The 27,038-nt window shown below is 42.8% G+C and overlaps 2 protein-coding genes across 8 annotated transcripts; one reads left to right on the top strand and one right to left on the bottom strand.

The window, feature by feature from the left end:
• Window positions 1-47: 47 nt before the first annotated feature.
• eps15l1b (epidermal growth factor receptor pathway substrate 15-like 1b) lies at window positions 48-26,282 on the top strand. 7 transcript variants are annotated; one of them, XM_047588729.1, is made up of 25 exons: window positions 48-159; window positions 632-673; window positions 793-882; window positions 980-1,027; window positions 1,124-1,219; window positions 1,424-1,489; window positions 1,571-1,696; window positions 1,777-1,836; window positions 1,970-2,218; window positions 3,693-3,850; window positions 5,668-5,833; window positions 6,051-6,113; window positions 7,022-7,107; window positions 7,557-7,629; window positions 7,823-7,984; window positions 9,108-9,305; window positions 9,675-9,839; window positions 11,363-11,474; window positions 11,949-12,088; window positions 12,391-12,454; window positions 14,298-14,383; window positions 14,657-14,720; window positions 16,062-16,198; window positions 16,888-16,904; window positions 17,363-18,896. In XM_047588729.1, the coding sequence occupies exons 1-25, from the start codon at window positions 133-135 to the stop codon at window positions 17,430-17,432; spliced, it is 2,565 nt and encodes an 854-aa protein (XP_047444685.1). In that variant the 5' UTR covers window positions 48-132; the 3' UTR covers window positions 17,433-18,896. The 7 variants fall into 7 exon arrangements, with proteins under 7 accessions (XP_047444685.1, XP_047444687.1, XP_047444684.1 ...); XM_047588731.1 differs by lacking the exon at window positions 16,062-16,198; XM_047588728.1 differs by lacking the exon at window positions 16,888-16,904 and having other exon boundaries at window positions 16,065-16,198.
• On the bottom strand, window positions 19,898-22,183 carry klf2b (Kruppel-like factor 2b). The gene is made up of 3 exons (XM_047588734.1): window positions 22,058-22,183; window positions 20,874-21,783; window positions 19,898-20,731 (listed from the first exon to the last, which is right to left on the bottom strand). Exons 1-3 carry the CDS (start codon window positions 22,127-22,129, stop codon window positions 20,556-20,558), a joined length of 1,158 nt encoding a protein of 385 aa, XP_047444690.1. The 5' UTR covers window positions 22,130-22,183; the 3' UTR covers window positions 19,898-20,555.
• Window positions 26,283-27,038: the final 756 nt, after the last annotated feature.

Here is a 27,038-nt window from a genome sequence, read left to right as displayed (position 1 = left end):
TCCTACCCCGTCCCGGTGTGGCCGGTATCCGGGAGGGGCAACACTCACTCACCGGAACCACTCCTCCGGTCTGTCGCCGCTCGTGCCCGCACCCTTCAGGGGCGTGAGCGCGCTCCCGAGACACCAGGAAATATGGCGGCGCTCATGACACTCAATCAGGTAATAACTTCGAACAGCTACAGATAAGTCTCTAATTCCAACTTGGGGCCATTATCAAGTGACAGTGGTAGTCGTTTTGTGTCCCCAACACGTTACGACTTCCTAAACTGTGCTGAGTATTCGCCAGTGGGGCCGTATTAGCCGGTTTTCGGTGACATCTAGGTAAACATGGTTAGCTAGTTGAACTGAGGATAGCTAAGTTACTGTATGTTTTAATGGAGGGGGTACGCTACCGGAGAGGATGGTGGTGTATTGAGATAACAAGATATGACTAACTAGAGCGTAAAACTGAGTAAAAACAATCATTAAGACTGTTTTTACCTCTTTTTTTTGTTCGAGGTAAGTTCTGTTGACGACCTGAATGTTTCCAGGTTTTTCGACAAGTTTTTTTTTCTGGTGTGTATGCCAGCTGACACAAGCTCATTTGTTACTCAGACTCAGTTTTATGTTTCTTCTCTGTTTTCTCCTTCAGCTATCAAATGGAAACCCTTCATTTGAAAGCTATTACAGACAGGTAGGTTCGACGTAACCCATGGTTTCCAGTTTCCAGTTTGATATGACGTGTAAAATCACTTAATAATCAATGCTGTGTCTGGTGTATCCACTTGGTAATATGTTATTGATTCTTTACAGCTGGATCCAGGAAACACAGGCAAAATATCAGCAGGTGATGCTGCTCAGTTTCTCAAAAAGTCTGGGCTTTCAGACAGTACACTTGGGAAGGTGGGTCAGAAAATCCCCTATATCTAATTTTTATAAGCATATCTGTTTGGTCAATCGCATCCAAACGGTCTTTTAACTTTATGTTTTCTTTTTTAAGATATGGGATATGGCAGATTCAGAAAGAAGAGGCTATTTGGATAAGCGGGTAACAGTGAACGTCATAGTAAATCTGTCCATTATTGATCACGCTGACGTTTGCACAAAACACCAGATTTTTTTCTGCTTTCTTCCTCTTTTGTAGGGTTTCTTCCTCGCTTTGAGGCTGGTTGCCTCAGCGCAGGGTGGAAATGATATCAGCCTTAGCAACCTCCACCAAAATGTAGCTGCACCCAAATTTGTAAGTGTTGACGTGACTTTTCCTGTGGTTGAGTGGTAGGGAAAGGACTGAATGATGACACTTAAATGGACATTTAGTATCTCAGAAAGGGCTACTAATCCTGCAGCGTTATTGCGTGTCACACTGTCTTTTCCTCATTTGAGGTCTGTTGTTACACTGTAATGTTTGCCCTGCTTCTCAGTATTTGCACTCTATGTTTTACAGAAAGATACTAGCAGCCCATTATTAGGTATTTCAACGACAGCACCTGAGTCACAGTGGGCAATAAGGGTGAGTCGATATAATATACTAAGAATGTTCTTGAGGATATAAGCAAACCTTACTAAACTTGATATTTTTTTTCTTTTCTAGTCCGATGAAAAAGGAAAGTTTGAGGGAATTTTTGAGAGTCTGGCCCCTGTAAATGGTCTCCTCTCCGGTGATAAAGTCAGGCCAGTACTGTTAAACTCCAAGCTACCTATGGACGTGTTAGGAAAGGTATTTTGTTTTCTTTCCTGTTATGGCAATTTTAGCCATTTATAGCAACTAAATCTCATTCTTTACGTTTGTTTCTGCAGATTTGGGAGCTAAGTGACATAGATAAAGATGGAAACTTGGACAAAGAGGAATTCACTGTGGTAAGCATCACTAGGGTATTTAAAAGGGTTACTCAAGAATAACTCTGTGAAGGTAATATTTGATTTTAAAAATGAAGAAAATAATAACAACAAAAATTAGAAATGATTACTAATCTGGTTTCCTGTTTTGTAGGTCATGCATCTTGTGTACCGTGCCATGGAGAAAGAGCCTGTCCCAGCAAGCTTACCCGCTTCCCTCATCCCACCTTCTAAAAGGAAAAAGTCTGCAGTCGGGCTTCCAGGTGCTGTGGCTGTGCTGCCTGCTCTGTCCGGTCTCATGTCCGGCCCGGCTCCTCTTAAAGAGACTCTGCGAAGCACGTCTCCCTACACCACCAGTGCGGTCAACCTTTCTCCAAAACACTCCTTTAAATCCAGTTCACCGGTATGTTGCCTTATACTGCCTTTCTCTTGAAGTATTAATATAATTATGGCATTAAATAGGCTATAGTCATTATTTATAGTGCGTAACTGTAACTGCTAAATCTGAAATACATATGTTCCCTCTGATATTTAGTTTTATTTATGGATCTAGATGCAGAGTGATGAAAGATGCAAAGATTTGGAAATACTAGGTGTGAAAATCTGAGGCCTCGCTGTGAGATTGTTGTGAGCAGTTTTATGGTGGAAGTCTTTATGGCTACCTAATCACACCTGCCAACTGCATCACTGCATAGGAGAAAGCATGTGCCATGTCACGATGAGAGGCAGTTGTCATGGGCAGCTCCAGGTTAACTACAGCAACCACCACCTTTCTCTCAACTCCATCACATTCATTTGTATAGTTCAACCCCGAGGGGTTTTGGTGGTACTGCTGGTTGTCAAACCTCGTGGAACTGCCTAATGTTACAGCTTTTTACATGCTGTCATGAGCTCATGTCATGGACAGAAATCAAAAGTACACAACAGAATTCAAAAGTACACGACAGAATTCAAAAGTCTGCAAAAGCATGACAGGCCAGAAGATATTCATGTGTATTTAATTGTGGGGTGAACTGTCCCTTATTTAGTCAATGAGTCAATTTTACTACCTGCTTTGTTTTTGTTTTTATTCTTGTTTCTTAAATGTGAGAGGGAACAAACCGTATCATGCCTGGTATCTTTTTAGTTGTATCTCAAAAATGCTTCACTGATAAGAATTTGTCAAAGTCATATGTTGCCGGGCGCTTCGATACAATCTTGGGATGTCACTTCCTGAACGTGAATAGTTTTCTTTTCCCGAGTGTTAAAAATATAAGTAAAATGACAAATAATTGTGAAACTAAGTGAGGGGAAGAAAATGGTGAAACTTTTCCTAGGCTAATCATAGGGGCTGACACAAAATAGCATTTTCACGTATTAACTCTTTTCTGTTGCTAATGGGGTGGACTTGTTTTTCCACATTGTTATGAGCGTTGTGCCAAGGCCAGTTTGTTTCCCTCTGCCTTGATATAGCTGCAGGAATTCGTCATCCGTGACTCTTGGAGGAACAGGTTTTCCTTGAAAAGGAAGAGAAGCAGTGCTGCTGGTACTTCTGTTGTGCACCTTCATCACCTTATATAATTATTGTGGTGTATTTAGTTTTTATTTGTTTTTTTGTATTTGTTGTCCTTTTTTCCCCTTTTCAAGTTTTACGTTACAGCTTAAAAGCAAATTACTGTATTTGTGTTCAGGGGTGGATTCATAAATCTCCTGGATGAGATTTGTTGGGATTTAAATTATATATCTTTGCTTTGACTCATTAAACGTCAACTCCCCAAGACCTCCTGCTCTGCATTGCCCTGACCCAGTCTAGTCATCACAATTTGGCCCAACTCAACTTTTTAGCTGCTGTTGTCTCCCCTCATCTGAACTCACAAAATGTCTTTTGTTCCCTCCAGCCAGCGGTGAACTGGGTGGTGCCAGTGGCCGACAGAGAGAAATACGATGATATTTTCAAGACAACGGACAAAGACAACGACGGCCTCGTCACAGGCGGCGAGGTCATTGAGATCTTTATGCAGTCCTCTCTCTCCCAGACAATGCTGGCACAGATATGGTGAGACCACAACTCGGTTGATACAGTCACAACAACTCTGATATATTAAGAACATCACAGTGGCCAGAATTACCCACAACAAACCCCTCATGTTGCCTGTGTGTTCAAAAGTTGCCCTTGTTTCACACAGCAAACACCGCAGCCTATGACCAGCTGCCACATACTATGAAAATACCTCTTTGTGCCAGTAGGTGGCAGTGCTCGTCAGTACATGTGTCAATTGAAAGGGAAAACCTGTAGAACTACTATTAGTTTTGAGACACGGAAGATCTTTAAACCACCGTACAGAACTGGTCTCCCCTGAATCATGCTGAATGTGATGGTCTGCACTTCATCTTGATTCATTATGAATTCATTCTAGTGGCCCGGACCATTTTAACAGTTAGTAGTGACAGGACACACCACTAAACTAGGCAAACAGATAACTGAGAGCTGATTTTTCACAGCCTTAGGAAAACAGAAATGTTTGTTGTATACAACAGTGGTTTGTTAATTTAGATTTATTTATGGCATTCATACAGTAAAATAACCAAGAGTGCTTCCTAATTTCCACATTGTCTTGTGTTTCAACTATTTCCATGTGCTCTCTCAAACCGTAGAACTTTCTAGAGAATATCTGTAAATAATACACTGTAACCAAGGTGCATGTGTGCACTTACATACTTGCATTTATGATTATAAATGGATCAACAGACACAAAAGACAGCGTGAAGCACCTCCTGCTCTTAGGTCAATCTTTTTCCGAGACATTTCCGAGTACTTGAGTAGCGTGTAGACATCACTCCACCAGATGCAACATAATGGCGCCATCTTCTGATAAGTTTACATGTTTACAAATGTTTGGAAATTAGCTGAGAGTCCACTGCACTTGGTATAAAAGCAACACTTGGAGATGGAAATGTAGCGTCCTTAATCTGACAAAAGAACCACTACATTTCTTTAGGTTTGGAGAATGAGTCAATTGTTTATTGTTTATTGTGTCTTTTGGAGCCCCATTAGTCTTCATAGAAATGAAGACTACTCTTCCTGGGGTCCACATTAGGTCAAGCACCGATTATAACAACATTACAGCATTTTCACACACACACACACAAAAGTAATAATCCTACTACTACTGCTACTAATAATAATGATTAAATTTAAAATAAATAAACAAAAAATACATGAAATCATACCGCATGAATACCCTAACATGATTATAGAAAATTCTCTGAATTGAAGGAACATGAAGTTGAACATTGACAGTTTATTGCCTCACACAAATGTTTTTTTGACAGTATATGGAAAATAAGAAATACAAAAAAACAGTGTCCCTTCTCCTTTATTAGGAGTTAAGAGTCCAGTTCTGTGTTGTGCGTTTAATATTCTGTTGTATGACTCCTACCCGGGTAGATTCTTGTGTTTTTGTGTTTATTTCTCTGGAGTGGAAATAAACCAGTCGGAGTTTTCAGTTTTCACACGGTGAAGCAGCTTCTTTGATCCAATAAAAAACACACAAGACTCATTCCTAATAAGTGAAAGGCTTATTAGAATTTTTGACCGCTACAACGTCTTTCTTGTTCGTTATGTTCGTTAGCTCGGTCACTAATGGGCTCTCTACTTAGTGTCACGGGTCAGAGTGAGATCTCACTTGATCATGACAATGGGGGGAAAAAAGGCTGTTGCGCCACCTTTTGGCCGGTCATGGTAACTCTAAATGATGTAAATGGATTTAATATCCATGTGGGTCACAGTAACTTTTCTGTAGCTGTAATTTATTTGTGAACATTGTTGCAAATATTTTAGTATCAGGTGATTTGAGCGTCTCCTCTCCACAGGGGACTCGCCGACACCAAACAGACAGGGAAGCTGTCCCGGGAGCAGTTCTCTCTGGCCATGTATCTGATTGATCAAAAGGTCAATAAGGGAAAAGACCCTCCCTCCGCTCTTACTCCAGATATGATCCCTCCATCAGAAAGGACTGGAACATCAACTACTGTCACAGTGAGTCTTTACTTTAAACCTTTCCTCCATCTTTCAATTGAAATTCTCTTTTTCCTTACAAACTTGCTTATGTGTTTCAAGGGTTTTCCTGCTACTTTGTGCCTTTTAAATGGTGATTCCACTTTCTTGCTTTCTACTCTTCCAGTGCAAAACTGTTTTAAATGCTTTTGTTTTGTTGTTTTTTTTTTTTTGAGCTGTCTCCTATTCTGTCTAACAGAGCTATGCGGGGCTTATGTCGTCTGTGAGACCAGAACTCGCAGCACTAGCTAATATGCGCAGAGTGAGTAGTTGAGCGTCGTGCCACAAGGTGGCGCCTGTGTTCCGTCATATTTTTTTTTTGTCCGTCTCACCCGTTTGTAGTGCACACCGTGAACGGGAACATAATGTGCTGCACTTTCATCACCAGCGGCCTGTCACATCAACTAATGACACTCCGGCTATAGTGTACTCTCACTTCATCCTGCATGTTGTTCTTGTAGAACAAGCTGTTCCACTTTGTTCGCTGTTTGTCAAGGTAGACGTTCAAATTGCTGAAGGCTTTAGTTAACCGCAGATAGGATCAAAGCAAACATGACGCTAAAAAAAGACGCTGTGAAAGGTTATTCAAATACAAATGAGTTACTAGATTTAAGCCTTCCACATAAAAGGATTGCTCCAGACACGAGAACTCAGTATAAATACATATTCATGAGACATATATTTACAGTGTTGAGGAAAGTGATTTTTTAAAGTAACCTCCGTGTGACTGTTCTTGGAGCCCCCACAGACAGACAGGATTGTGGGACAGCCTGATTTTCTATTGAGCGAATTCCTGACGTATAAGTCACGTTTTATTGTAGTGCTCTTTTCTATTGTCTCGACTGTGTGCATTTCTTGTCATTCATGTATTGTCTGGCTCTCACACTCCCCTCGTAGCCGTGCAAGGTGTTCGCATTTCCTTCCTTCGACTTTTGTTTTGTTAGACACAACAGCAGGGAGCTCCACTCACGCCCCCTGTGCCGTCTTTGTCCCTCCCTTTTTTTGTCCTCGCAGCTTCTTCACGTTCACATTGCATGTTTATCATGTCCACTTCTACATATTATCGACACGCCTCCCGGCACCCGCGAGTCACCCATTACACTTTCTTATCAAACTCTCCTTCTCCCTCCTTTTTTGCTCACTCGTCTGTCTCAATGTCTCTTGCCTTAGGACAGCGCCAGCTCCACGGGGTCGGTAGAGCTGACGGGCATCAAAGAGCTGGATGACCTCAGCCAGGAAGTGGCTCAGCTGCAGAGGTGAGCCCCTGCACACTGAGCAGCAAGAGGACAGCTTTGTTTCTCTTCCTCTGCAAGAAGAAAAAGAGGAGGAGTGTTACAGCGATGTTGAGGATCAAAGCTGTTTAAACTATCAGACCAATCGCAGAGAGCAAACAACGGACATATGTATGACACTTGTCTACTTGACACGTTTTTTATTTAGCAGCCGTCACTCTGTGGCTCACTCTTAATAGGTTCCAGTCTTGATAAACCTAATAATTCAACGTCAGTCAAAACTTCAAATCATTAGCGTGTTGCTTTCATTCCACTTCATCCACTTATCATCACTCGTCTTTTTCAAGCACATTAAAAACACTACAAATGCCACTTGACCCGGTTTTGTCTCCAAGAATCGTGCTTTTCTTGGTGAGTAAGACCTAATTATAGTCTCTCTGTCTTTGTTCTTCACCCACGTCGCCCACTTGTAGAGAGAAATTCATCCTGGAGCAAGAGATTAAAGAAAAAGAGGAAGCGATCAGACGACAGAACACAGATGTTCAGGTATGACTGAGCCCAGATCATATTGACGTTGTCTGTAGTAATGGGAGGACCTCTAACTGCACGTTAATACCTCAGTAACACAAAAAGAGGCTGTTCACAGCAGTCAGCCCAGGTGAAGTGATCAAGTCACTGTCGTAATAAAGCTGTAATCCGTAAATACGTGCTCTTCTTGGTTTGTTTGATGAACCCTCAGGACATGCAGAATGACTTGGACAGGGAGAGCAGCAGCCTGCAGGACCTGGAGTCCCAGAAGCAGGATTCACAGGAACGTCTGGAGGAGATGGACCAGCAGCGCTCCAAGCTTGAAGGCATGCTCAACGACATCAAGCAGAAGTGCCAGGACGAGACCCAGATGGTTAGAGATATGACTTATTAACCTTTTATCATTCCAGCTTTTTTTTTGCAGAAAAACACCTATTTAAGACGTAGCCAAAGTAAATTGAATGAACATTTTGGAGCTTTTGCATGGTCTTGGCCTCTTTTGAAAGCCAAGACTCTGAAGTTTGTATCATAAAAGTCAGAAACACTCACTCACCAATACAGTAGTATTGTTCTTGAGTAATCAAAGTTGGAGCACAGTTAAAAAAAAATAAGAAGTTGTTGTGTCGGATGTGTTGGTTGAATCCCATAATGACTTTTATCAGTGAAATCAGAAGAAAATTACGCATTGCATGGAGCATTTACTCACAACTCATGTACAGAGCTCTGATTGGTTCAGAAAGCTACTGCCCAGACCCAGACATATGTAAATTTAAATCTGGTGACATGAAAATGCAAATGCGCTTGTCATTTTGTTGTGGTGTAATGTTTTTTGTTGACTGTGATCTCAAGTACCAGGTTAAGTGTCAAGCAGTGGTGACTTTAAATCTGGACTTATTAATGGGAAGGTGCTGCAGATTATTACGTTAAAAATAGTCATCAAGTGTCAACTTTAAGACTGTGTTTAAAAGTCGAGATAACTGTGTGTGTTTCTCTTACTGTGCTTCCTTAAACTATATACAGTTGAAGCATAATAGGAAAACATATATTTACGCTTAAAGGAAGCGTTATCTGGTCTTGCTGAGATCTAACTTTAAAATATCATTGATTATATCTCGTCAAGTAGGTCAAAAATACATTAACTTGCCAGATCATTAGGGACACTAGTGAGAATTTATGCATTTTAATATAGCAGTCGTAAATAAAAACCCCCTTCATTACCTTATTACTGTAAATAGTTGCTAATTAATGTGTGAGTGACTAAAATGTGGTTGCTAAAATACCAGCAACATATCGGTTCAACACAAAAAGGTTCAATAGTTCAACAAACCACAGCTCTAGTTATTTCAAACTAACGCTGAACCTTCATGAACCTAAGAGGATTGTAGGTTATAGTCTCTAGTGTCCCCAATGAACTGGCAAGTAAGTGTAAATGTGATTTAAAGCTATAATTCCTGAATGCTACAAATCTAAAACGTCTCTTTCCTTTCGCCCTCCAGATTTCGTCCCTGCAGAGCCAGATCCACTCTCAGGAGTCGGACCTCCGCAGCCAAGAAGATGAGCTGAGTCGCACCAAAGCGGACCTGAGTCGTCTGCAGGAGGAGGAGGCCCAGCTGGAGCAGAGCCTGCTCTCCGGCCGTGTTCAGCTGGATAGCATTGTTAAGTCGCTCAAAACCACCCAGGATGAGCTCAACCAGGTGGGTACAAGTCAGACAACGGGTTACACGAGGACACTGTGGTGCTTTGAGCCTTTAAGCTCTCAACTCGGGTTAAGTTTGTCAATTATTTTAATGTTATGTATTGTTTATGTGTCTCATTGTCTTATTACTTGAAGTAAAACTATGACAGATTGTAATTCTAGTAAATAAATGACAAACTGCAAATTCAAGTTTCGGTTTCAGCCGCTTTTTATTTCTTATTGTGGCTTGAAGTCACAGTGGTTTCGAATTTCTGCCAAGTGTGAAATGTTGAACAACTTTGACCCATATTTTAAAAGACACAATGAAGGATATCAAATGTATATAATGGATATATTTTTTTAATTAAACGGCCTTATGTGCTTCTAGGCTCGCAGTAAGCTGTCGCTGATCCAGGACAACCAGAAGGAAATGACCAAGACCATTGAGGAGTACAACAACGCTTTGAGCAGCATCAACGGTGGAAACCTCAGCAACCTGCCAGACCTAAGCGAAGGGTTTGCTGAGAAGGCGAATGGAGGTTTCAGAAGTGCGGTGAGGACATCATGAAGACATATCTATCCTGTGGCAGCCACAGAAACTCAGAACCCCTTAGTTCATCTTCCTTTCTGTTGATCCTGTTAATAATGAAAGCATATCAGCCTTTATAGTAATAGAGGGTATTCACTTATGTCACTGCCGTCTGGGGCCACGCCCCCCTGAGTGGCAAAAACATGGTGAAATGTAGCAGTAAATACAGCGAGACCGGGAAAAATGTGGATTATCAGATCAAATTAAGGACAATTGGACTCGACAATGATCCATACGAACTAGCATGGATTTGGAAAAGTTATATTAGCCTCGGTTTCAGTTAGTTTAAGCTAGGTTTAGTTCATTTCAGTTATGATAAATGTAGCTAAATAAAAGATGCTAACGCTAAGAGCTTTACGGAGAAGTAACATTAGCCATACAATACTGTAGTTAAAAGGTTGACGAGGAGTGATCACAAATATTCCATTTATTGTTTTATTGTTAATTATTGTTGGACCTGAAATGGTCACCATCGGCCGTAACTTTGCCAAAACATCAACATTGACAAATAGGGCTGCACGATAAATCGTTAAAAAATTGCAATCTCGATTCACACATAAACGCCATCTCATTTCGAAACGCAACGATTCTTAAGCATTTTATTTCACGAGCCGCATCACAAACAAATGCCCCCATTTTTTCCCCCGATTTTTTCAAGCACCCCTAAAGGCAGCACTGCCAGGTGACTCCTCCCTCGACCTATGGTAAAGCCTCTTTACAACACGTGATTCCGTCAGTAGATGAAGCCTTTCTGCGGTTGAGTGTGTGGAAACAGTGAGGGAGAGAAGCAGAGAGAAGTCAGCGGTAAAGAGAGTCAAATGGAGGGCGAAGAAACCTCAGGTGGATGAGAGTCACCCACAGACCCACACTCTACCTGAATGACCATTTGAATGTTTTTTTTTTTTTGTTTTGTTTTCTTAAAGTTCATTAGTTATAATAAACATTTTGTATAAAAAAATAAATAAATTCTAAGCGAAAAAATCGTGATTCACATTTTTTCTAGAATCGTGCAGCCTATATTGAAAAACTTATCTGACATCCCTCCAGAACGTAACTTAAAAAGTAACTTAAGGTACGACTTCATCAAACAAAATACACCATAAATTAGTATTACTTGAAACTAAATGTGAACCACAGCACCAGTGTTGCGGTGCCAGGTGTTTCTTCATATGCAGCGATGCATTTACTTCTCTTTTCTTCGGCAGTTGAAGATATCTGTAAGAATATATCTCTGACTGCTTTTCAAATCTGTTGGTTCAGTCAATTGCACAACAGCTCTTTGCACTTTTAAATTAATTTTACAGTTTAGACTCTATTTAAAGCCTGTGATTCAAACTAATGCTGCTAATCTCCATGTTCAACTGTCACTTTTTTGTTGTTTTTTCAGACTCTTTCTGTAACCGTTTTTCTGCTCTAACGATTTAAAATAGTTCGTTTGTCGCTGAGAAGGTGCATGTATTGATTTATTTTCTGGATCTGTTGATCAGGATGACTCTTTCAAGTCGAGGATAGCCATGTTCAACAACAGTAGTGGTGCAAAGGAGCCCCCGGCGGACCCCTTCCAGACAGAAGACCCCTTCAAGTCTGACCTCTTCCAAGGTCTGAATGCCTTGTTGTATCGTCCTTTATTTTATTCCTTTGTCTCAGTTAGGACCTATTTCATTGTGCTTCCTGGTAATCGAGGCCACTAATTTTGGGTCCCTGTGTATTAGGGGTGGGGAAACAATCTATTGAAATGTCTTTGAATATTGATTTCAAAAGAAAAAGTCATGTTTTGGGTCTATCTTGAACAACTTCTGCCACCACCACTTTTTCTACACAAGTGCCATAAATTGGAAATGCATCATTTGGGTTAATATTGTTTTTTGACTCAGTTTGTCCAATGAATTATCACAGTCATCTGATGTACAACTTGTATGTTAAGCTGCACTTAATATTTCTCAGTGAACTATGTAGAACATTGCAATATGCTCAAGTATCTCGTTACGTACCATGAAGTTCTTGCCAATACCCACCCCTGCTGTGTATGAGCATTTCATATCACAGGTGACAAGTGTCTTGTTCCTTTTCTAGATCCATTTGGAGGAGACCCCTTCAAAGAAAGTGATCCCTTCAAAGGTACATCACAGGAGGACTTCTTCAAGAAGAGTGACAAGTCGGACTTGTTTGGATCTGCAGAGCCCTTTGGTAGAAAACCCACACCGCCAGTCAAGGTATCAGACTTTTGTTTTTCGGCATCAAACTAGAAACACTTCTTTGAAAGTCTAATCAGGGTGCTTTCATATGCGGCGTGATTGCGAGTAGACCAACGCTCTTCTGTTTACGTTCGGAATGAATTTTCTTTACTGTGGCGCTGACAGAAACAAGCTCCGGCGTGTCTTCACTGTTAAAAGATAACTGGGAACGCAAACCAGAGAGGGATTCCTGGTTGTCATGTCGAAGGGGTCATTGTGTGTGTGTGTATTCTAAACTTCTTTTGAATTTCACTGTACTTGGTGCTTCTGTATTTTCTCAGCCGAGTGCCTTCAGCAGTGGTGGAGACCCCTTCGCATCCAACAGCCCAAAACCAAAGGACTCAGGTACACCGCTGCTCACACGCATCATGGCATGCCTGTCATTGGATGTAAATGTGAAGACTTGTGGGCTTCTCGCCTTTCAATTATTTTTAAATAGTTATAAAGCAAAGAGATTTATGGATAAATTTTGCTGTTCTGTTTTTTGGCAGAACAGCAAAATTTAGCTCTCATTCATATAAATAAGTCAAGTGTTTTTGAAGTAGCTTCAGACAGATCCTTGTCGGCAAATTGCATCATCTGTAATCTGAATTTACAAAAAACAAAAAGGGCCTACGTTGTATCCGGTGTAGGCTATAGACTGTCAGGTATCACTTTATTTCATTTCCGTGTCTTTTTCTCGCAAAGTCCTCTTCTGTCGACCTGAAATCAAATGGAAATCATCGTCATGGTAGAAGAGCTTCCTCCGGACAACTATGATCTGGTCCCTTCTGCTGTCACACTTGACGCGGGCACAACAGTGGTATTTTTAGCCATCGCGGCCCTTTAGGGTGCATCTTGCTGAAGCTTTGCAAGCTGCTGCAAAAGTTACAACTCCCTTGAGTTCTTCCACTTCTTGACTTCCACAGAGTGAAGTCATCGCTGCCACCCTATCTGGAGATTGCCTCCCTGGTAGCAGCGCGGTTTGTGCATTATCGCCGGACATTTTGAGATAAAACGTAACTACCTGCTAACCGAATCGCTACCACAAGGTTTTATCGCAGTGCGCTAATCGTAGTTGGCACTCAAAATGAAACTGAGCTGATATCGATTCGGTGTTTTTAGTCGTTTTGAGTCATTTTTACCGCCTCAATGCCTTCACTGTCGCATGGCTAAATAACGTCTCTCATTCGCGCGGTCATATCCTTGCACTAATAACTGCAGGTTTCCCACAATGTGACTTTATTAACCGACTGCAGAGGACGAGAGAGCGCTCTAGTTGCGAAACTCAAAGAGTCATTCTTGACCGTTCTCGGTGACGTGTTGGATTTAGATTTTATTTTGGGGAGGGGGGGCATTAAGGGAAAACAATTTTTGCCCACTGCGCCTTCAAATTTTCCTGTGGTTTAAGGCTATTTTTAGTCGGGTACCTACGCATTTAACTACTGGCCAACTAAAAATACTCCCCCCTACCCTGGAAAAACAGGAGGCTTGCGGGAGCCAAACATAACAGAAACTCTGTGACTGCTGGTCCTGCTCTACTAGAATACACTGCCACTCCTTTAACCAGTTCACTTCTGCCTCTGTCCTCCCTTTATATCTGCTGCCATTGAGCCGCCGTGCCTCATTCGGTGCGGAAGTTGTTTTAAGTTAGGGGCTGCCGCTGGCCGATGATCTGCCGTGCTACACATGCTTAAGAGGGACACAGAGGCAACTGTAGACCTGAGCCGAGTTACTGTGCGCAAAAAGAAAACACAGCGCACTGCACATGAATGGGCTCTTTTGTGGTTGCACACTCACAACAAACATATTCTCTTACAATGTTTTGTTTTTTCACTGTAACCATCTGCAGTTTGCTGTTTTTTTCATTAAGTGGCACACCACCGAGCTTCAAAACAACCCAGGCACAGTTCTGGTTAACAGTACGCCAACTGACGCCTTTAATTAGCTGATCAGATGCATACGTCAGGTCAAACAAAACCTCTGCTTTACAGGTTTTTTTTTGTGAAATGTCATGGAAAATTAAACGGTCATGCCACATTCCCTCCTCTGAAAATAGCACGGGGGCCGTGGGGCCCGTACAGAATAAGCAAGATGCAGAGATGATTTTGAATGTGCGGTTTGGGCCTCGAACTCCATTATAGTTTCTGGTTCTTTCCGCCAACGTATTCAAGTGTTCCAGATGCATTTCAATGTACTCTTGTCGCAGATTTGTTTGGGAAAGCGGACCCCTTTGGAAGCAACTCTTTTGGAAGCAAGGGGGGTGGATTTGCTGACTTCAGTCAGATGTCAAAGGTAAGCTCTGGAGTCTCTTGAAGTTATGAATCAGTCGCACCATAAAGCACAGTTTTCCACTTAAGCCGTAGAAAGCCATGCTGTTAATTTCGCTCTGATCGTGACTGATTTCTCAGTTTTCTTCCGATTCATCACACTTATGGAAAGAGTCTCTCTTGTAAAACTCCAAAGGCTTTATATCTTGGCTGACATTTCTGTTGGGGTCATCATTTTGCGCGACAGCTGAGAGTTTTTCTCTTTTTTTTTTTTTTTCCCCCTTGTGTGTGTGAGCAGAAGCCGGACAATCCTGCGCTCCCGTCGAAGAAAAACGTGCCTAACCGGCCCGCACCTCCCTACGGTAACTCCTCGTTTTAAACACATATACGCATATTTGTGTGTGTGTTTACTTTAAGGTGACCCAGTGACGTTCATAATTAGCATCAGTTCAAAGCAGTTGAAATCAACACCATTTATCACACCAGTTTTGTTTTCTCATTATTGCTTTCTAACATCGCAAAAATGCCATTGCCACATTCTTGGGCGCTGATTATGATCTGACTGTTGTCCTGCAAAAATATGATTTCATGCCATCAATACTATTTAAAAAAAAAACAAAAAAAAAAAACACTTCCCCATAAAGCTGTGAGGGTTCAGAGAAAGTAATATCTTGTTTTGATGTTGTAAACAGGAAGCCTGTTGGCAGAGATATCGGTTCTATGGGTTCACAGACTGATGTGACCCCGTTGGTATTAATTTAGATTTTTCTGCAGCGGTTGTAGTCGCTGGGCTGAGTTTAACCTGTTTACTGATGATATGACTGATAACCGCTTTCTTCTTCCTTTTGTGTGTGTTCGTGGCATTATGTTTATCTGTGTGTGTGTGTGTGTGTGTGTGTGCGCGCGCGTCTGTGTGTGTGAATTCACACATTACCTATGGGCCATGCCCAGCATGTGCCCTTCCGCTGTGACCTTGCAGTTATTCTTTTAGCAGAAGCCACAGCCTGAGAAAGTTGGTGTTCCTCTTTGCTTTACCACACAGCATGGGTTAGAAATGAGTGGCCACGGTTAGCCAGCGAGCTCGTTCTGGAGATGTGCCTCACACGTTATGGGGAAGTGAGAAGACCACTCTCAGAAGCCGTGGGTGGCTCTGAATATCTGCATCACGGGGACCGTTGCACAAATAATCCACTTTGTTCCAGCGGAAAAAAAATAAATAAAAGAATTATATATATACATATATATAAATATATAAAAAATTCACAAATGTGTTTTATCTCATTGAGCCTTCCAGTTTGCACCGCTGCAAGTTTGCAGTGTAAGAAACCATGACGGATAAATAATACAATCGTTATAGGAAATGTGTTCAAAGCTTACTGTATACAAGGGTGTGTCCATCGTTTACGACTGTGTGTTCCAAAAAAGCAACACTGTGCATGTTTAAGCTTCAGTGCATCAGTGAGCGTGATGAAAAATGTGGTTAACACCTTTTTTTTTAAAGCCTGGGTGACTACTCTGCATGCCATGAGCTCAAAGCTGTTGGTTTCCTGTGAATATTTAGTATTACACATTAGCCTTTTAAAGTGTGAGCTTATTTTCCCACAGGTTTATCAGTTGGGAGAATCTGAAGTGAAGATGCTCATGCATTTTTGCGCTTTTTCTTTTTTTTCTTTTTGTTTTTTTTTAATGTCTTCCTTCTCCAGTAGGTTTGCTCGGTTTGAGTCCACCACAGCCTCCCCTGAGCGTTTGCTCCGCAGCAAACAGTAAAGACTCTATTGTCACGTCTCACGCAAATAAAGCATCCAAAGACTGTCCTGTGGGTTTTGCAGATATTGGCTCTGTAAGTGTAGTCTACTTACAGTTTTTTCCTCTCGGGTCAAGTGTCTTTGTCTGCATGAGCTGCTGATCTCATGATCTCACTCAAAGCTCAGAGGTGTCAGCTCGCAGCACTCGCAGGACGGTTTTTGTCGACTTGCTGTTGACTAACAACTGCCAGAGCAACTGAGAGCTTTTCAACGGCTTCACGTAAAAGGAAATTAAATGTCTGCATGACTGACTTGGACCGTTGCTGTTCTCAGTCTTTATCTACTCATATGTCGCCTTCATCCGCACGCTTGGTGTCATCTCTGCCCTCAGCCTGCGACAGGAAGTGGGGTTTTCTAAACTTTTAAGTTTGCAAGTCGGTGAACTTGCCCCGTCAGGTTAAACTCTGGGAGCATTTTTCAGGTCTTGGAAGTACAAGCTAAGGGCTTATTCGCTGTCAGAACAAGATATGCCTCGAAGCAGTGCACAACAGAGTAAATCTGCCTCTTTGTCTTTGGTCTTCCGCTTCTTTACCGTCGTGTAAAGCCTAACGGCTGAGTGTACTCTCAAGTGGAGAGAAGATGCATGGCAGCTTTTTGTGTCTGGTTTGTATTATTTGACATGACTTGAATTTATTCTCTCCCTCTCATGCCAGCATGACTGTTGTGAAAGGGATTTGTGGTTCTTATATCGAGCTCTGTATTGTAATTTTTGTCTCTCTGCCAGGATCCGAACACGACAAGGTAAGACTGTACAAGGGTGTGGTGGTCAATCCTTTGCATGTGAAAAAACCTGTCCGCACTGCATAATCTGAGTCCGGTGATTAATGAGCACAAGTATTTCCAATAAATATCCTCAGTGACACTGATCCGTGCACAGTATGTGGGGAAACGTGAGCCGTCGTCTGTGGCACTAGTAGTAGAGCACTGCGTATCGTTTCAGCTTTTAAGCTTGTAGTCTTGCTTTCTTTGCTTTTTTTTTTTTTTTTTTATGTGTCGCCCAAGTGAAATCTGATTCGTTTTGTCTGTTCGCTGCAACATGTCAGGACGTCCCGTGTGTGTTTCTTGTAGTTTTTCAAATTCTGCTTTTGTTTTAATTTTAAGTCTAAATTTTTAAGTATCACGCTGCGTTCCTGCTCTTTTTTTTTTTTTTTTTTCTCCTCCCCTCTCTCTCTCATATAATGTTTGTTTCTCCGCTCTAGTTTGGAAATGAGAGCCAGCAGCTGGAGTGGGCCAAGCGGGAGAGCGAGCGCGAGGAGCAGGAGAGGCTGAGGAGGCTGCGGCTCCAGGAGCAGCAGGACCTGGAACTGGCCATCGCTCTCAGCAGGGCCGACATGCCCAACGCATGACCAAGTACGCTCCACCACCGCCGCAGCTTCTTCGTCCCCTTCCCTCTGCCCTTCAGTTACCCGCCTGCAGGCTCCTGACAACAGACACTGACTAACGGCCCCTGTTACCAATTTGTGTCAAGAGACCAGTGTTTCTCCAGCCATGACTGGGCGCATGTCAAATGACTCCATATTTAGCCACCAGTTAAGGTTCATTGCTCCCAAACTACATGGCGACTATAATCAGGGACAGTTCGGAGCCACTTGATTTAAGCCTGTCTTCACCCTACGAGAGCAAAGCGGTTCGACTCAACGCAAACCAGCTGCAATCTGTGTATCTAACTCCATATCTTACGGCTAACCAACCTACCTTATCGAAAGCCTGTTTGCTGAAGATACCATCCTAGGAATGTTTTATATGTTTAATTATATACAAGAGCAACAAGTCTATGGTGTATGAAGTAAAAGGGCCTTGAGGCAATGCAAAAAAAAAAAATCTTTTATATAACCTCTTATTACAGACAAAAATTCATATTGAAAGTCAAACCATACACGCTAACTACTCTGTAGCCCTGCAATTTAGTTTGTCCGATGTGTTTTTCTTTTTTTTTCTTTTCCTTGTTTTGTAAATATTGTTAGATGCCAGTTTTTGGAGCGGCAAAGTCCTTAAAACGCAAACCTTCTCTTGAAGAACCGGAGCTTTAGCGATCAGATCATCGGCGACATGATTTAGATTTCAAAGTGTTTATGCCTCCCTATGTAATATTTATGGTATTTAAAGTGCATGGATTGAATGAATATTGGGATATAATCAAGATGCTAGTGATAATCAGTGAGGTCCTCCTCTCCTATGAACAAAGCTCTGCCGCCCGGAGCGCTGTTAGGATATCAGCGTTCGTCAGACAGTTCATCATTGGTCGCTTTGTCGTGACACCCAAACGACCTGCACTCCCATACAACTAAACGCCTCTATACGATGGAAAAAAAATAATAAATAAAGTGTAAACCTACATTGTTTATACTGGTGCTGTTACAACTTTGTCTCCACATGATGGACAGTGATGCATGCTTCCAACATTTTGCTTTTTTTTTTTTTTTTTTTCTCTGAACAACCAAATCAGGATGTTTTTCTTTTCTTTTTTCCCATGGATTTCTACTGTCTCATTACTGTCTTATGACCCAGGTGGAGGACGTTTCTCCAGGTGCCTTAAAAATATTGCAATTATTCAACACTAATCAGGTTTGTTTGGCACATAATGTACAGATGTCATGTAAAGAGTAACAGCGCCTTATTTATCAACATATCAACACTGTAACATGTACTATTGCACAGTACGTATGTAATTATTATCGCTCAAGACTGTAACAACTTTTAATTAAATAAAAGTGATTTTTAACATTCCTGTTACAAGGTAAGTCCATTGTCTTATTATACCGAAAGTCAGTTTGTTTAAATGGAAAGTGAAGTCAGTGGGGTTGAGGCACAGTAACGCGGTTTTGCGCAGCCACGTGATCAATGTTGGTTTATAATAATTCTGCCTTTAGCACTTGTGAAGACACCGAAGTTAATTTAAGATGCTTTGTTGACATTTCTTGGGAGTCCTTGTGTTGATATTGGAACAAAAAAAAGTGAAATGAGAGTGATACATTTGCATCTACCAGGGCAGATATTTTTGACTGTGTGTAGTTCCTCTTTTTAGAAATCCTGCATCTACATTTTTTTTTAGTTGAAGGTTCATTTGAAATAGCTCGGTGGCACAATTTGTTTGTTTTTTTAATTAAAACTGCAGCGTGATCAAGTTTTTTTTTTCTTTTTCCTTTTTGAATTGTCGTGAAACATGTTTGAAACCGTCTGTCTTTCACACGTGTCCTCGACACACAAATGCTCACTGACACCATACGGGCATAATATGCGCAGACTTGGATACTTTGAAAGTGTAGTGCACAGTGACTCTGTGTAATTGTAGTATTAAGGCCCTTTGATGTCCTACTATAATTTCTACCCATCAGAAAGGGAGTCTAAGGGCTCCCTGATGAGGGTTTGCTGTGCCCCTCTGTCCAGACGGCTCCTGGCTCACTCTGTAATTATGGAAATGGAGTGTTTGTATTTATAGGCTGAGCCCACAAGCGGCTGCCCTTCTCTGTCTTGCAGCTGCAAAACATCACAGCAGAAATCAAATGCCCCTGTCTTGAGACCCGAGCGTACAATTGTGAGCCGTGTGACAGATGATATAGCAGATCTGGTGGTCTGCAGGTCCGCCACACCTATTTTCAGCTATTCTCAAGCACGGTTGTGAAACCTGTATCAAGTGGGTGGATGTGGTTAATCAAACTAAACGTGTGAACAAGGTACACCCTGTGTGGAAAGACTGTGCGTTGGCGGAAAAAAAACAACGAGTTTCTCAGTCAAACGTTTGATTGTCATTCTCTTTTAATATGTACAATAAATACACATTTTTACAGTATAAAATCCATGTACTTATTCATATAAATTTAGGTAAAAAATAATGCACAGGACATCAAGCCCTGATAGTGTACAGAGGGGCTGGATCCAAGAGTTTCACACCGCGAAGACAAAAAGCATCGAAAAAGAATTCAGTAAAGGCCGTTCGGACATTGAGGCAGTTTAAACAAAACATTGTCTTTGCACATGTTAGGCAACTGTATGTGCATTTCACTCCTGTCGACAAGAACACGTACTATTTTGTGGCCATGTCCTTCCGTCGGAAAGAGTTTTACAGTAGCACAGTCATAGAAAGGCACTTTGTGTCAAACACAGTATTCCAGTTCTGTCAAAGAAGAGTAGTATGTACAGGGCCAGCCCCTTCCTGGTCTGCCTGTTCTAAAGCAAACAAAGCTTTTCTAAAGCTTTCAAAGAACCAAAGTAGTACCAGCTACATTATTAGAAAATAATAACACTAAAACTTTAATAAAAACAAAAAAAAAAAAACAATATTATATAAAAAGACGTTGGTCAGGTGGAGAACGTTTTAAATAAAAAATACAGTTGGATCACAATAAAAATAACACCCCCAAGAACCCCCCCAAGTCCGTTTTGTGGGCTCATTCACATGTGCCTCTTCATGTGAAGTGCCAGGTGGTCAGACCTGGAGAAGGCGCGCTCACACAGGTGGCACTGGAAGGGCCTGTGCCCGGTGTGTTTACGGAAATGACGGGTCAGCTCATCGGACCGGGCGAATTTCCATCCACACCCTTCCCAGCTGCAGTGGTATGGCTTCTCACCTGCGTAGGCAGAAAAAAAATAGAATTCAGTTAGTTTGTGCTGCATAGAGGGAAAACACCTTTTTTTTTGGAAAGTTGCGTTTGTTTTTCCAGTTGTAATCACTGGGGGGAGGGGATGGGGTGGACATGAGCTCGGACTTACCAGTGTGAGTTCTGAGATGTGCCTTCAGGTGGGAGCTCTTGGTGTAGGTCTTCCCGCAGCCGGCGAACGTGCAGGTGTGCGTCGCGGTGCGCTTGCGCGGCCACGTTCGCCTGCCCCTCTTGGGTTTGGATTCCAGTAGCTCCAGGGGAGACGAGGGCGGCGTGAGCATGACCCTCTGCGCGCCGGGCTGCAGGTTGAGACCTTCGTCGTACATGCCGAAGCCGGTGTGCGGAGCGTGGTAGGGCATCTGCATCTGGGGAGCCTGAGGGTGGTGCTGGAAAGCTGCCGGTGTGTGATATTTCTGAGGGAAGTTCATGGGCTGGCAAAGCTGTGCCTGGCAGTCCGAAACTCCCTGGTCGTCGGGACTAAGAGGCGGGGTCATGTTGCTGGCTGCACGGGGAGAGATGGCCACCCTTGGCTGCTCGAAGGACATCATGCACGAAACGTTGCCTTCTTGCTTGATCTTGCTGCAGCTCTGGGGCACCATGCCCATCACGGGACCGTAATTGTCCATGGCTGGCTCCACTTTTATGTTTTCCGGACGGGGGAAGTGCGCACTGTTGACATAAAATCTCCCCTGGATGCTGGGGTTGCGCGTAATGCCATAGTTGCCGGTTCCTTCTGAGCGGAGCAGCTCTGTCATAAGGCTGGCGCCGTACGGGGGTGGCGGGGAGCGGTGGTCGTCTGCTGGATAAGATGGCACGGAGTTTCCAGTCGTGTACATGCCGGGGTCTGTCGTGCCCACGTACTCCGCGGCGCTGTCTGAGCCAGCTGTGTTGGCGAGAATAAAATCCAGATCCAAATAGTTACTCAGATCCTCGTCGTCCTTTTTGTGATTGTCCAGGCAGTGAACCATCTCAAGCATGGAACAGCTACTGGAGACCAGTTTGTCCATCTCTCCTTTCCACCTCTGCAAGGATAAAGAGACATTGAGACATGATTAATATAAAGTTCTGTATAAAGAACTGCACATCGTCGTTTTTATTACAAGCGAATTTTTTGTCATTTCTATTTTATTCCTATTTTTAAATGAACAAAAAAGCAGTTATTTTCAAAAGTTTTATAAGAAACTGATAATTTCATCCTGATAAAAATACGCGCAACACAGAACAAATCCAGACATCTACAGACTTAACATAAAAATGTTTTTTCTTTCTTTTTTTCTTTCTTTTCCTTTTACTTACATTTTCCCAGGTTTTTTCTCTTTGGTTTGAGAAAGTCGAAAATGACGGTAGCATCACCCCGGATAAGGCCATCGTCGGGTGAAGGACTACAACGTTATCTCTTGTCAAAAGTTTAAGTGTAGTCGAAAAGTCGGTGCGTCACCTTGTCACAAGTAGAGTAAATCAGGCACTCCCGTCTGTTGACGTCTATTTCAACTGGCATCTCCCTCTCCCACAGCTGCGTCCAAGTACTGAAAGGTTTAAAATGTAGCAAGGTCCTCCGAACCTTATACTTGTAACTCGAGTGCGACCGACCAATTGTGAGAGTTCAGGAAACAACGTAGAATTTGGTAAATTTAGCCCTTATAAAGCTGCTCCAGCTGACTGCCGGGCTCAGTGCGCTCTGAAGCGGGCGAGGGAGCGCTGCGCAACCTATAAAGCGTGGGGGACAATCTCCGCCCCGCACAGTGCTGACGCAAACTCGAAAGTAGTGTTGCAAATTACAAACACACGGGCCGTATAGCAACCATAGATACTTACGTAATATGCTGAAAAGAACAAGCTTAATGACAGAAACTGCTGGAGGCCAAGCCACACCAACTATTTAATACAAAAGACAGATTTTTTTTTGTTTGTTTTTTGATGGATAGTAATAAAAATATCTTTAAATTCCAAGAAGTGCGTTAAATAAGAAAAAAAAAAAAAACATTTCCTATGTCGCAAATATTTGAGAGGGTTTGCCGCAGAACCTTCCAAAAATAGCACATTACATATCAGATATGACACAATATTTATTTTTTACTGCTCCATGTTTTTTATTTATTTTATTTATTTTTTATGCCCTCATAATACATTCCTGCCTATGCTTTCTTAATTTTTTTTTATGTTTACAAGAAATGATGCACTCGCTTCTGACTATAAAAAATGGCATCAGTTTCCACAAAAAAAAAAAAAACTGCGTATTAAAAAAAAAAAAAAGTCGCAGGTTCTTTTGTTTTCTTGGAGACAGTCTGATGAAGATTTTCTCTCGTGCGCTGCCGCATCCACCTGTTTGGCGCGTCTCCCTCCTCTCGGCTCATTATCATTAATGGAAGATGGTTTTTGTCCTCTCACAGCAGGCTTGTCCAAACAGGCGCCAGGGTCTTCTGAAACGGTCTTCAAGGCTCTCTTTTTTTTGCGCTCTAACCTGTCGTGATGTAAACATGATTTGAGGTAACGTCCCATTCAGGTGTAAATGACAGACTCGGGGGGCTGTGGTGTCGATTAGGGTCCTCATTTACATCACAAGTCGTCCTGCGCGCTTGTTGCGGTTTCTGCGGAGAGATCTGGTTTCTGACATGAAGACTGTCTCCTCGGCGGGTATCCTCCGGCTCCAGAGGTCACCGAGACAACCAGTAAAATTCACTAAAATTATGTCAAAAGCACTCACTTGCATGCTATTATTTCAAGTGTAAAGAATTGGGCGCTATATTACTAAAAAAATATATAAAATACACATTAAAGCAAGACGCATTTAATTCGGACTCTTTAAATATTATCTACACATTTTGCTTGCGGAATAGCACTGAGGCCTTTGTAATACAATTAATTTTTACGTGGTTGCGGGGATGATTTTAAATAATTTTTAAATATTGCACTTTATAGATTTGTGCCAAATGCGCACACGCACTTGGATCTGAAGCCCCAGAGGAGGGGCCCACCCACCTGCCGCAAGTAAAAAGTACTCGATGTGACGACGACCTGACTCAGCTCGGCTCCTCCTGACAGATACATCGCCTATCATCAAGCTGCCGCGTCCACCATCACATCACCAGTAAGAGCTGTCAGTGCAGCTGTGAGGTTTCCACATCCTGATCCCTGCTCTGCACACTGTGTTCGGTGGAAAGTGCGTCACGCAGAAGGAGTGCAGTAAGGCCGGAGAGGAAATGTGTTTTTAGTGGCGGCGGAGCGGCCGGCCTGATGCCTGAACCCCTGACCCCTGGTTGTCACCTCTGCCTGGCTTTGGTGCCAGTGAGAGTGAGAGTAGTCTCACTTCCCCTGTTTCTCAGCTACGCTTTAATGCGTTGTAATGCCCCCGAAGTTTAAAAATTAGGGAACTTGATCTTCAGCTGAACTCTTGGTAGATACAGTCACCTCTCATAATTTACTTGCAAAACATTGTTTATTACGAGGAACACTGGAGGACGTGCTGAATGCTTTCACCTGCTGAGCAATGTCAGGGTTTTGAACCAGGATATGTGAAGAGAATATCAGCTCTGCAGGTTCACCGATTTGAACTTTTGTCCGTGGCGGCTCACTGTACATTCTCTCAGCCTCATAGGAAAACCAGGAATTCAACTTCACAATGCGTAACGGTGACGTTTTGTGGTTATATATGGAGGGTATTTCAAGCAGCATTTATCATATATGTTGACCTATTCCCCTGACATAAGGACAGGAGGGAGTCTGGGTGATGTGACCAACTTAGTCACAGCTTAATGTTCTCAAAAATGTTAGACATCAGCTCTTTTTATCCGCCCGCCTTCACATACAGACTTATAACACATATGGAAACGTGTCATATTTACAGCCTGGCTTACCTTCATCCAACAATTCAGCCAGGCCTGGTTAACAGGAAACTTTACTCTGAACTGTACAAAGACTTTAGCAGACGAACGCCGCACCTGGTGGATTCAGATGTCAGCCAGACAGGACTGTGACATTTTCACTCGGGACGACCTGAAATCACAAGGCGCACAGCTCCGAGCCCTGCTCCGTAGAGTGCACCGAAGGGATAAGAAAGGCAGGAAAAAAAAAAGAAAAGAAAGAGGAAAGTTGTTGGCAGGTCTGGTGGGAGCGCTCTGTAATTCGTATGACGTTTAAGAGACAGGTTTGTATTTCATTCTGATCTGTCACTTCCTGTGGAGAAGTGTACATACCCGATGAGAGAATTTCATTAGGGCAAAAGTTTCGGGCTTCACACACACACACACGCACACGATAGGCGGGACGCACATCTGGCTGCAACAGCAGCACCACCACCACATAAAAATATTTTCAAATGCAGCTAGAGAGGCTTGTGAGAAGTTAATGAAGAAGTGGCGCTCAACTGATCCCTGCGGGGAAATTCTTCTTTTGCAGGTCAGAGGTCAAAAATAGGAAAAACATCTTCGGGGTCTGTCTCCTTTTTTTTTTGTGTCAGCACGCCGCCCGCGCATCTTCCAACGTACCCCTGCCCTTCCCTACGCGGCGGCCTGCCCCGGTGGTTCCTTTCTTGCAGAAGAGGAACCACCGGGGCCGTCGTATGAAACAAGTGCAGAACGCAGAGGAGCAACATTTCCACAGAAGCTTCTGAAAATCTCTTTCCCTGAATTTTACTCAACACTTCTGCGTATTGGGCAACGAGCTCATTTCACAATTGTCAGGTTTGTGCTATTGGTGCTTCTGCCTTATCGCCGCCGCTTTCAGCCAGCTGTCAAGCTGTTAACGAGTCATGAAGACGCTGACGTGGTCTCGGGGCGACAATGAGATTAATTCTTGAAAATAGAATTCTTGAAAGCAATTTTAGCTGCCCCCCTTTAGTTTTTCCCAAGACCGTTTTGAGTTTTTTTTTTTTTTTTTTTAACGTTGGACACAACTTAATTTCTGCAAGCCAGGAAAGGAGCCGCGTCTAAAAAAGACGCTTCCTGCCCCCCTGCACCCAAAAAAGAAAGTGGATGGGTCAAACAAACCGGGAAGGGGATTTCTTAGAAGTGACAGAAAGCACTCTCACCCCGCCGCTTCACTCCCGTGTTTGTCTGTATTACTGATGCAGTGTGTGTCTCATCATGTTCTCCATGATGTAAGCTTGTGTTTTGACTTGTAAGTACATCATGTCTGTGTCAAGAGCTTCATCACTGCGGCAAGGATGCATCAGCCTCTGCCTCGTGGGGCACACGCCACATGGCCTCCATGGAAAAACAGTGCCTGAGTGCGAGAGGCGGCGGACAGGGCCTCGCGAACGGAACGTCCTGCCTGAGCGAGAGTCAGCGAGAGTTTGAGAGTGAGTGGGCTCCTGCTCCGGGCTTATATAGCCCAGTTATTTTTAACCACCCGCCCCTTGCTTATTACAGCGTTTCCCCCCCCTAGAAAACTCAGGAAGCACGTTTGGCTCCTTTTCCTGCTCACATGCGGCCAGATTCAAACAGAATCAAAGAATGATAGCATTGAGGCTCTCCATCCCCCCCTGTTGGAAAAAGAAAGGGGGGAGGTGTGTGTGTGTGTGTGTGTGTTGGGGGTTGGGAGTGGGGGGCTGTAGCAGCAAAAGGTTGGCACGCGCCAGCGGCATGACATTCGCAAAGCTGCCTCTGGTCCTGCTCGAATTTCAGAAACCCTCTAAACGTTTGTTAAAAAAAAAAAAAAAAAAACACAGCACAGGGACAGACCTGCACAAACAGCTGTACCTGCTGGGACCACATTCACCAAGGCCTCTTCAGTGAATTAACATAACAGCAGAAGAAAACTGTCACCAAACAGAGCTGTTAGTAACCTGCCACTTAATTGCATTGAAGTCATTTGAATAATGTGATGCATGGCACAGGCGGCTTGTTGACATTGTTAAGTAAAGTAGCTGATACCGGAGATCACAGAGAGACCGGCCTGAGCCAAGACCCGCCAAATATAACCTGTCTGTTACACTTTCCGTCCCCCCCATTGACTCGAATAGAAAAAACGTGATCCAAAATTGCTGTTGTTAAACCGAAAGAAATTCACTTACATCATGTATTCGCGTCCTTGGGTGGACACAGCTGAATCAAACACAGAGACTTTACTTTATTTGTACGTCTCAGTGTAATCCAGCGCAATTCATTAGCACCACAAAGGACAAAGTAAAACACAAAAAGGTGAACATTGAAACTTAAAGTGTGATGTCGATTTTGGCGCATTTACTAAACATATTGTTGTTGAAAACCTGCAGGCAGCGAAATACTCTCCTAGAATTTTGTTTGGGACTCGAGCTTGAACCTGTTTATCGTCCCCACAC

This window comes from Mugil cephalus, chromosome 7, assembly GCF_022458985.1.
Source record: "Mugil cephalus isolate CIBA_MC_2020 chromosome 7, CIBA_Mcephalus_1.1, whole genome shotgun sequence".
Classification (NCBI taxonomy): domain Eukaryota; kingdom Metazoa; phylum Chordata; class Actinopteri; order Mugiliformes; family Mugilidae; genus Mugil; species Mugil cephalus.
The sequence above is the reverse complement of the archived record's forward strand: the minus strand, read 5'-3'. Positions and strand labels throughout refer to the sequence as shown.